General features: G+C 31.1%; 1 protein-coding gene across 6 annotated transcripts in view; it reads right to left on the reverse strand.

The window, feature by feature from the left end:
* Positions 1-12,547, reverse strand: part of LOC119833825 (monocarboxylate transporter 10) — an 85,663-nt gene that overhangs the window by 13,412 nt on the left and 59,704 nt on the right. For 2 of the 6 annotated variants that reach the window (XM_038358018.1, XM_038358017.1), the window contains exon 2: positions 4,224-4,661. The exons of 1 other annotated variant lie outside the window; for it this stretch is intronic. In XM_038358018.1, the coding sequence (XP_038213946.1) occupies positions 4,224-4,506 (283 nt within the window). In that variant the 5' untranslated portion in view covers positions 4,507-4,661. Of the gene's footprint in view, positions 1-4,223; positions 4,771-12,547 lie in introns of all 6 variants that reach the window. 3 more of the 6 variants (XM_038358020.1, XM_038358019.1, XM_038358021.1) reach the window with 2 other exon arrangements.

Raw genomic sequence — 12,547 nt, forward strand, 5'->3', positions numbered from 1 at the left:
TTATTGATAAATCAATTCTGCAATATAGTATTACGTTACCTGCTTAAGTACAGGAAATATATTTTTGTGACAAAATCGTTTTAAATCTGCAATCTGCAATCTCTTCTGCAAGCTCTCTTAGTTCTACTTAGTTCTTTAAATTATCAAAATACATTGTGTTCAAAACTAATACAAATCATTTTAAGAGCTCGCTCTGAACGAACAATAATCTCGTTAGATAACGTGCAATATATTTTGTTTCTAATGGAACACATTTAGGTTCCATCTCCTAAGCTATAAAGTCAACATCGTTTCCTATAAGAATTGTGGCTCAAAGCTTATCTTGACTTAATGCCACCATTTGAAGAATAAAGCAAGGTATTCCTGCCAAATGTCTACATCAACCGTATTCCGACACACTTTCAGCTTTCAAACTCATTTATTATAAGAGGAAGCATTTATATTAACAAAATAAAAGGGCTTTGATAGAACTCTTTTGATTTTAAAAATGTCATAGCATCCGCTGTCACTTGGACTGTGTGATTAATTTGTTAGATTTAGTTTATTTGCAAGTATTATTTTTTACTATGAAAAGTGATGAATCACTCAATTATTTATACATATAGAGTGATTCAGCGAAATTCAGCTTAATTTCTCATGAAAATTTTTATGTAGATTTTCTTTTCAAAGGATATTTTATCGAAAATGTTTCCAACGAGTGTTCATAAATTGCGTACGCTATAAAATTATTCATTACGTGTCTTTCGCAAGGTGATGATTAATGCGGTCGCTTATCAGACAGACGATATCATTCAATTTATACGCCGCAAGAATATACATTTGAACAGATTTGGAATTAATGTTGAATTTATGTTCGTGATATAGACATATCGTACTTTTATTTCGTAAGTCTTTAAATAGAGACGGTCTATAATTGGATATATGTTTTTATTAACAGGTAAACATTGCGGTATATCGGTACAGTCAAGTTTTTTGGATTGGTTTTATAATTTATATACCAGAATGAGTAATTAATATTTCGTTGGCGATTGATTGAAAAAGCGCAGTAAAGGCAATAGTGTAATAATGAGATTTGTTATTGTCGGGTTCGAATGAAATTTTAAGATTAAAACAATTATGATAAATATTCTAATTGGCCTGCTCATTATTTAGAAAGAAAGAAAGAAAGAAAGAAACATTTATTTACCGTATTTAAACCCGATACGATATAATGAAAACATTCTCAAAATGTGTTTTTTTAGCTTTTATGCAATATCTTAAACGGTATCAAAAGACAATCTTCTTATTAATATTCACGTCACGCCACAATCAAATCTAAAAAAAAAATCAGTCGAATGGAGAACCACCTTCGTTTTTGGACGTCAGTTGAAAATGCGACCTTTGAGCTGGTTATATTAAGTGAGAATTAGGTACATTCAATTGTTAGTTTGCCAAATATGGGGATAGTCGGTATATTAAATAGATAATCGGATCTTGAAGACTCAAATCGCACATAATGTTTTATTTATTGGCTGTTACTTTTACGAGTGTCGTGTGCTTTAGACTGTTCACCCGTATTGCGTTCAAAACCAACTCATACAGACTAGACAGATCTCTCGCAATAAAATTACTTTGGTTCTGTACTCCAGTCGATTGCCAAGAATATAATGTAGAATTTATTTATTTCATTTATTTAGTGGCCTAATGAAGATCTTATCGATGCATTACACTGGATGTAAATCTACAGTTTTATCAAAGATGCATACAAACAAATCATGAAAGCTGTGTGAAATATATAACAGCTAAGCTAATTTATTTGTATAAGGGATGGTAGCATTGCATGCTATCAGTGCACAGTGACATTATTTGACGTAAGGTTTTAAATTGCAATAATAATAATAATAATAACAAATCAGCCAGTTTTGAAGTGAAATACTAATAGAAAAAAATCCAATGAAATTGTCCAAGTTAGAAAAGCCCTCTCACACTTACGTACATAATGTGTGTAATGTATACTGTATATGTATCTGCGTTACTTAATTAAGCCTCCATTTAATTACACCTAGCACGCACAGTGATACAAGCATAGCTCTACGTAGCGCCTTCAATCAACTTTAACTACCCTTACAGCAGCATCTAATTACTGGATAGACTAAGTTGATTTAAGCAAGACAGCCTTCAGTTAAACCTATTTAAAACTTGATTAACTCAAACTTTTGCGTGGAAAATTTATTTCAAAGTTTCAAGAAAGATATAAAATTTCAAAGAATAGTTTTAATCTGCTGCTTTTAACAGTTCCTTTTTGTGATATACAGTTATTATTTTTGTATTTGTATGGCGCCAAGTCGTAGTGGTAGCTTAGTGCAAATATTTGCTCATTATTCAGGTCCATTTTTCTCCTTTTACGATGATTTTAGTACTACAGTAATGATGCTTTTTTCTGATTCAGAGATCAGGGGAAAAAAAAGGGTGAATAACGTAAATATTCGAAATACTTACGTAATATTATAAATGCGAAAGTAACTGTGTATTTCTCCGCTTCACGTCTAAACCAGTATACCGATTTGGATGAATTTTGGAACAGATAGAACAGTTGGATAGTTTTTATCCCAGTAATCCCGAACGGGAACTAACCGAGATTTCCCTTGACTACGCAGGCGGAGCCGAGGAGAAATATTATTTAAATGTTATTGTATTTATTTGATGAGTTTTGTGCTCTCCTTGTCATCTTGTATTATTAATACTGAGTTTTTTCAAGTCTGTTTATGAATAACAAGCTTCTGCCCTCAGCTTCGTCCGCGTAGCTGAAGGAAAAAGTAAACATTTCTAGTTTATATATACCATAAATACTGCAGTTTCCGTACCCCTGGGATTTCCGGGATAATAACATTCCCATTGTCCATTCTCAAACTAGTAGAGGCACTATCAAGTTACTTTCGCATTCATAATATTAGTAAAGATTATTTCAAAATCTTAATATATGAAAAATTGTTTTGAAAAAACAATATATTTACATAGTCTTATTTATGTGTGTGAAATATTGTTAGCAACCACATAAATTTGTTTAGCGAGCTCGCCTAAAAATATGTTGAATATATTTTGATAATAAAGCTGTTGTACGTAAAATATAACACAATTTATTCTAAGGTTGTGTCTCGGAGTTAGCTTGCACATACATCGGTCGTTATGATTGACTCGCTGAAGTGTGGCTACATGCAGAAATACACGTATTGGCGTTTGGGGAGGATGAAATATCTTTAGGGGTTAAACAATGAATAATAAAGCGAAAATATTAGTCACGAAAAAGTAGCAAAACTTATTAAAATCTTTATATTTATAAGTTTCAAATATACACAGGTTTCTTGGGGTATAGATATCGGAATGTAGGTGTTATTCAGGTTTCTTTTTGAATTAACGTTTTCACGTGGTCATTAGATCGTTACCTTCTATGTAATATCCCACTTCTTTATTGTTTATTTTTTTTTCTATATAATGTACATATTACGAAGATTGTCATCGATCCAAATATTGTTTACTAAAAGAAGCTTTACAAGCAAACAAATACAGTCAAGATCGTGTTGTCCTTTGTGTAGTTTCCAAATGATTAGCGAAGCAATCTTGTTAAGCCAAGGGCCAAGGACTTGGACAGTGAAAATCGTATCATGACACAACTTTCACCAACTATCCAGACTATGCGAACTTATCGTTTTACACCAAGTAACGAATACGCGATTGGATTTCGTCCAAATCCTACATTTTAGACGCATATTACGAATATATTTTATGTAATTACATCGCTGAAAGTTTGTTACGTACAATAACATTTAAGTAAGTTGGATATCATTATTTTATTTGACATATAAATGTGGGTGAACTTTTCGCCCAACCTTTCGTAGGTAAAAGACGTAATTGACGGTAATTGAACTTATTTACTCTGTAAATAATATTGTGGTTCGTAAATTATACAGCTACAATCGTATTGTGTGCCATTTTTGTGATTGAGAAATTGGACGTTGCAGTACTTTCATAAATTATAAAACGTTTATAAAACTTTTACGATTGTATGACTTCAATTACGCATCCGCTACGATTATTGTTGATTAATGAATATTATATTAATACATTTATTCAATAACTAGTAACAGTGCAATATTTTTTATTAAATAAATTAAATTTAATTAAGTATTTCATTTAATACATAATAAAAGGAAGGCACGATGCGTAAAACTGACGAATGAAATTACCTGCTTGCATTTGAACTTCGGGGCCAAATCGTTTGATCGCTTCCACAGCAAGCACTGCAGCCGCTTGATGCAAGCCGTGGGCAAGGAGCTGTGCGATCGTCGCCGCCACCGCCACCCCCCAGCCCCAGCCGCCCTCTGGGTAGTAGTGGCGAGTGAGAGTGAGCAGTTGCCTCGGGTCGAGTTTGGTCTGGCGTGCGGGCGCACCGCCGCTCGCTTCTAGCACTAGCGGCAACGATCTCGTCCGCAGCAGCGGCGCGCCGCCCGACGACCATGATTCTTCCATCAAAGCCCGCGCGCATCCTGCGCCCGCGTCCCACGCATCACCGCACCCCCCACAAACACACTCTCATGTCCGCTCAGACAGTTCAGGCGCGGAATCGGTTTTCATCATTAATACCAACTTATTAGATCCCCGTTCCACAGTAACTTTGTCGGGTCCTAGATTTAAGATATCGCCCGCCCACTTTATAGTAAATATAGCTCTATCGATTGGATATCAAGAAAACTATCAAAATAAAGAGTCTTTATCGAGAGTGATTTGACATATCTATGAGTCGAAATGTAATAACGTCTCGTGAGCGTTCGCCTCTGAGATAGAATCGCGAAGAAAACCGCGTCTCGACGCATTCGTATAAATCTTTTTAGAGTTAGTCTCCCTGTTCCAAAGTCTAAACGAACTGAATTCTTGCAAAATACGCTGCTCGCTTTACTTATCTTATTGTCTAAATGCCTTCAAGACTGTTAAGGTTATTTTCAGTAGCAATTGCTTTCTTTTATATTGTTGAATTTACTAGTGGGACAAAAATTCCAAACTGTTATTTTTGACTTTATTATTTGAAGTTTTATTTCAATAGAGTAAATAAATATGCTCAGTTATATTGACCATGTTTTTATATATAAACAACAAAGGCGTACAAACAAATAAAAACACATTTTACGTCGTATCTATTACTTCAAAAGAACTATAAAAATCTCGTTATCAAAAACTTATTTTGTCTTTTCCAAGTAATGTAGCGCGGGAATTTATTTACGAAATAAAAAATACAAAGCAACTATAAAACTGAGTTAGTATTATGTAATTGAACGGAGCTACTGACAGTGACTTGAATTTAATTTGTATCATATTCTTTATTCGTGTAATTTGTAGTCACTTACTTACGATTTGTTCAAAAAAGATCAACCAGCGGCTAGTTTTAGCCAATTGCAAACGATAAGTCACAAAAAAGTCATTTAAAAGACTGGAGTTAATTATACTGTTTACATATGGTTCTGACAAATACCTATTACTATGCATTCGACCGGAAATATATTCATTACTATAAATAAGATGAATAACAAATTTATTGACTAATTAAAAAGTGAGGTTATTTGTTAACCGTCTCCGAAGCTCAATCACTGTTCTAAAATTAACGCGTGATCTTCTTTACATCAAAGTTTTGAGCTGATTTAACCCGTTCCAGTAATAAAAAAGTTTTAAATGTCTTTTCTGTTTTCACTAACCGATAACGTTCGCGAAATAAATCAAACGATATAAATTTCGAAGATTATTAAGTGGCGATTTACTGCCGATATTGAGTTTAATACTTTTTCGGACTTGTTTTCAACTCCTGTCACTTTAACTGTTAGTATAATATTATATTATCTGTGGTTCAACTAAACTTCTTTAACAAAAACTTCACCGTCATCATACTATGACGATTAGGTGCCGCCGATTCTGAAGGTAGTTTAAGTTCCTTCTTACCTAAAATAGCATCATTTTATCTGTGCTTCTAACTAACAGCAAGCTAAGTAACAATATGTACGGTTATTAAATATCAATTCTTTTAAAAAGAATATAACAGTACTTTTCTAAATGTTATGGGAAATATTTTAGAAATCTATACGATTAGGATTTACATTCTGTCATAAACTTTGGCATAATGTCTATCATATTGTAATTTCTTATGATAAATGTGCGTTCTATTAGAGGTAGATTTCTTTAATGGAGTGGAAATTAGAGATGATTGATCTTGCGAAAACATTTTAGGATTAAACTGTATGAGCGAGAAGTATTTTTAACACTTCGTCAATATGAAATGAACCACTAAATATAGGTACGTGTTCATTTAAACAAGATAGATTGATTTCAAATAACTATAAAGTAAATCAAACGAAAATGGTTCATGATAGATATATTTTATTATATATAATAGCGTATTGTGCAAATACTCTTCATAAGATATATTTATATTTTATAAAAATTTACTGACATTCGTGAAAATATTATAAGTATATAAAAGCCTACATATTGAAATAACATATTTTCTTTATTGTAAATTATTAATTGAAGCTGAAGCTTTGTTAACTGTCTATTATTTTGGGTAAAATTTAATACAAGCTTTTATAGAGTACTTGAAGTTAAACTATTGTCGGACTGGAATAAATAAAAAAAGGTTATAAATGTGTATCCATCGCGAGTTACATACATATTGTTTATAATTTTACATAACTCCAACAATTTACAGAGAGAGGTACCAACCACGAGGACTATTTACGCGGATACACTTTTTCAACTAGGTATCATAAAAAGTACTATAATTGTATTTATGATGAAAGTAACCTGAATTTAGAGTTTTATCTGAGGTCGTTATTATCTTGTTATATTTATTTCTGTTGTAACAGATATCATTTTTATATACGTATTCAATTATTAGATAGCACACCGGACTTATGAATACTATATATACATATATTTATGAAACTAATATACACGTATTTTTAATTCCAAATCTCTTGAATTAAATAACCCTTATTTTATGAATATTACCAGATAAGTATTATTTAATAAACTATGAAATACCTATACACTAAATAGGTATGAAACACATTGAGAATAATTTCCCAGTTATTTGACTGTCCAAAATAATTATAAACGACCATGTATATTGAAACATGTAATTTTAATCGGTCATAAGAATGTTTGAATTAATTGGTGTTCTTGTACTGGGTACTGAACATGGTAATAATAATATGTTTACCAAAAATTTAATTACTAACAAGATATATGTAAGGGTTGATACAACCCGTACCAAACATACTTATGAACCAGTTTTCATACAGGTTTTAATTAAGAAATCAATAAAATATGCACGTAAATTTAATATTCAAGTCTGCTTCGTGAAACGAAGGACGAAAGTATTGAGTTGTTATTAAAAATAAGAACGATTCGCAAATTCATTCCGAAACTTTTACGATATTTTTATTTAGAGAAATAACATTTTATTCTTATTCTTACATTATTATATTAAAGTAAATAATTTTCTTAGAAGATAACAAACTGTTAAAACCAAACAGTTCTTAGGAGTTATACATAAATTCAAAATTTCATTTGATAAACATTAACAGTTTTTAAATCGTGTGGTCATACATTTCACGCCTAAAAACTAAATTCATATTTTATCGTTGTACAATATGTAATAAACGTTTCTACACTATCATTAATAAAGATTTCCCATATATCGGTGTAAAAACTAACTTGTTTGGTCCATGTTCCTAGCTTGATATTTGTCCGTCGAAAATTAATTCAGAAGATACATGATGCGTCCATTAGTGTCACATTTATTGCACCCATGTCATCAAAACAATTAGGTGAAACAAAAAAGGGGAACTCAGGGTTAATTTATAGTCCAGGCTATATATTAACTGGCTTGGGGAATTCCGGAATTTTCTAGAATATCTACCGCATTATTTTACTAGACGTATGTACTTTTATTTTTTGTATGTTCTTCCACACGCAAACTTCTTAGAAAACGCTTTTACATTAGTTACGTCATTGTTTACGATATATAATTGTTTTCTTAAATATTTATGTTTTAATTATAGTATACCTACTCAATATGTATTTTAAAGATGATGTAAAAATACGTAAATAAACTGTTTTCTAAATTTCGTTACTACAATTTCATAACGATTATTGTTCTTATATACTATTTTATATTTTATACAAATATTTAAATTTACACCAAATTTAATTTAGATTTTTATTTATTTGTTAAACTTATTTTGATCAATCGTTTTAAACTAGGTACTAGAACTTAGGTAGGAGAACTGGAGAAGACAGGATATTATTTAAATTTAAATATTAGTTTAAAATACAATTACTGTTCAATTGAAGTGTAATTATATATATTTAAAACGATATTTGATAGGGCGCTACTTTGCTGACAAAAGGCCACATGGTATGTAATAGATCAGCTTAAATAGAAACGTAATTTTTCTTCAATCGAGGTGTTTCGTTAATTCACCAGGCTTAGGACATTTACGAGCACTAACCGCCGCGTTTTATCACTCACCTCAATGCAGGAGCCAGTAAAATGAACTTTCCACGACATTTCGTTTTTAACTGATATCGCTTCTTTGAATTTTTGAGTGCAAATATTATCTACATAATGTAATATATTTTTTAAGCTTGAAAACATTTTTATTGTTGTGCCCTTTATGCCAAATGTAATGCAGTTTTTGTAAATTGTGAATATTTTTATGATTTTGAAATGATGAATCTTTATTACTCGACATTCTTGTGAAATTATAATAACACGAATTTCTTAAAATATTTTACCTCAAAACAAAAGAGCCGAAATAACATAATCACTATAATAATTGACCATTAAGGCATATTAATGTCACCATACAAATTTGAAAGCCATTTTAATGATATATAAAACCACTGTTTGGTTAATTAATACGACCGTTCGACAATCATAAATGTCACTTTTACACACTACATAATTCTTTCACGATCGTTTGAGTCCCGTGAAATACAGTGCGGGAGGGAATCTTTCTTTTATCTCGACTCGATGTCGGTGATATATAGACCATGTGCTTTTATGATATGTATCTATTAATTCACGTCGGATGTGTCTAGTCGCTTTGATAAATTAATTAATCTTGATTTTCTATCCATGTTTCATAAAATTTAAAGAGACTGCACCGGAATGAACTTAAAAAGAGCTGTTTAAATACAGCTGATTTCTTTTAAAATGAATAATAAACATATCCAAAACACTGAAGTTTTTAAATTTATTTATTCATGGACGTTGTGTATATAAATTATTTTTTGCCTGTTAAACTTTGAAAAATGATAGGCTTTCTAGTGCTAGTTTACGATTTGAATTACTGACTATGAATGTAATTTAATTGAAACGATACATTTTAAAAGTTTTGTTACACCCGGCTATTGCATAGAGCATAAATTGGAAACTTCGTATATCTGTTAGTTTTAGTAATTGATCCCGCAAAATCGTGAATTCATCGCAGTGTAGCACACAGTTCGTGCCCAATTAAACGTCGGCGAATGTGGAAATTGTGGCTTTACGACGAGCTAAATCCTAGTTAAATCTAATCAACACCTTTGCAGTTACCCATAAATTCAATTGGAACAGTTCAACCGGCAATAAATCTATATAAATATCGAAATATTGCGTTACAATTATTCATGCAGGTACCGTAGATATATCGATATCAAAAATGTGTAATATATATTGGTTAGAAATTTTATTCGTATCCTTATTTATTAGTCATTGAAAGCGATTGGAATTTTATTTCTATGGTTATTAAAACGTGTATTTTATGTTCTAGCAGTATTACCACAATTCAATAGCTGATAAACAGTAGCCTGTTTAAAATTTACATTTAAACAAAAATCGTAAAGTCTCAACATGTACTATTGAACATAAAAAGCAATGTTTATATCTATTGCATATTCACAGATGATAAAATGAGTATCCGCTTGCAAGTCACATGCGATGATTGCTACCGACGTGGTTTCATCCGTGATATGTTTGCATCTAGGTCAGGCAGACTATTAGAGACTCGATCTAGTCCTGACTCCTAGCCCTGCGTTGAGTTGATCGGATTTGACGTCCAATGCAGTTGGTATAAAATTTTGAATTTTCCTTTATCTTTATGTATCTCAGACAAATGTGATTTACTGGAACTTAATACTCAATAGCATTTAAGTTTTCTTGTGTTTGATTTATTAATTTGAGCATTTAAGTTGCAATATTTTTGACTGCTGAAATTACGCTCACTGTGCTTATTTAGAATACTTATTTAGAGCATCAAATATATAATAATTTGTAAATGATTGACTTATGATTTATGGACTATAGAGTTCAGACGTTTATTAATAGGAAATTAATTATACAATTTTTCGTCCATTAATAATTAACATTGTATATAATTTAAAGTTGATAAAATAAATCACACTAATATTATAAATGTGAAAGTTTGTTTGTTTGGATGTTTGTCCGCCAATCACGCTGAAACTACTTAACGGATTTTGTTAAAATTTGCTGTACAGACGGGGTATGAGCTGACTTGGACCAAGTGATAGGGTACTTTTAATCCCGATTGAATGTTTCCTTGGCATAAATCAGGAATCTTGATATCCGGGCGGAGCCGGGACGAGCGTTAAGTTAAGTTTAGTTGAGCAGTAAGCAGTAAGTGTTGCCTGTCCGACTTGTATCCTTGAAGTATAGCATACACGTATACATAACTATTGACACTAATAGATTTTCATCTCAACAGCTTTATGCGAATATTTATATTATTGTTATCCACCCAGCCCACCAGATTGGAGATATATTATCGTTGACGAGTTAATCACTTTTACGTCCTTATCTTGACTTAAATATCAAATAAAATTCTATAATGCCGTTCGTTATAATTTCATTTTATACCAGACTACGTTAGAAGCAGAGTTTATTTAATTCTCTATATGTATATACATACTTTTGTTGTCACACTAAAGGATATGTAAAAAAAACTAGTGTTGTAGTATATTAATCTTTATGCGGCTTCGCGATAAAGAATATGAATATAAGTATTTTAAAAAATACAAAAATCTAATTAAAAAAATAATAAATAACAATTTAGACAGATGTAACAATGAAATGAATTAAGTACTTATATACAATATAATATATTGAAGTATATTATACTTCATTTATTTGATTCTTTACCGTCTAAAACGGTATCAACAATAACCGCTCTATGTTATATCAAACTGAAACAAACTCAAACGTTTATTCATTCAACTAGATTTCCTATAGAAGCACTTTTGAATTGTAATATTACACAGTTACAACATTTACCACTGGTTCGGAAGACAGTTTCTACAGAGAAGAGCCGGCAAGAAACTCTGTAGTTGCTCTTTTAAAATAATGTCAATCATATCAATTTTATCATACCCATTAACAATCACAATTATACTAATAAATAAGTAATAATGAATAAAATTAATAATAATTATCACGGATTTCACCTTAATATACTAGCTATATCCAATTTGTTTCCCACGTCTTGCGGAACACTTAACATCAACAGTTTTGAAATTCCGTTAATTCAAACCCAGTTTGTAATTGGCTTGATAAAATTAAATATTAAAAAGTATAACGTCAAGTGTCAGACATTCACCTGGTATGGTAGTCTTGCGCATACCTCGCGGCATCCCGTAGCGTAGCTAATTAATTATTTATACGCACAATATTTGTACTTATATAAATACTAAGTATTTTTCCTACATCGTAGAGAACATGTTTGAAGTTAGCTCAGTTATGTTAAAACTAAATAAACACTTTTTCAGGACTATTTCTTACGTCATTTTAGTTAGTTTGTTATCGAAGGAAGCAGAACGGAATAGAAGCATTGGTATTAAACGTTTTAATTGTTATATTTTTTATATAAATGTGTAAGACATATTTCTAGCTTTAATAAAAGTATACAATATTACATTAAAGGCTCTCTTTAAAAAAAAAAACAAAATAATTAAAAAAAAACATGACATTTCTTCGATTAGCGAGCATTAAGATTTAATTTAAGACAATTTAGGAAACTAAAGGCAGTAAAACTCAATATGACAAAACATATGTTTACGTAGCAAGTAATTAGACTGTATAATTTCATTTAATATCTCTAAACCGGTGCTTCGATGAGATTATTATAGCTAAATACGGCGCATGATACACATATTTGTCTAGATGATATTAATTCGGGCAGAGCAATATTGTTATTGCTTTTCATTATCTGATTACAAATATCATCTATTGTTTTTTAGTGACATATAATAGTCATTTTGATTTTTAATAATATCTTATTGTATCTGCTTCAATACAGGAACACCAGGTAAAAGGTAAACGAAACATTGTCGTAAAACATAAAGCCTTGAATAAACACGAAATAGTCATATCAAAATAAAGTTCTGTGCGAATCCGTTTGGCCACAGCTCAAAGGACAGGACGTGATCAGAAAAATTTGGCATTGCCTATTCATGACTTCTGTACATA

Source organism: Zerene cesonia, chromosome 18 (genome assembly GCF_012273895.1).
Source record: "Zerene cesonia ecotype Mississippi chromosome 18, Zerene_cesonia_1.1, whole genome shotgun sequence".
In the NCBI taxonomy this organism is placed as follows: domain Eukaryota; kingdom Metazoa; phylum Arthropoda; class Insecta; order Lepidoptera; family Pieridae; genus Zerene; species Zerene cesonia.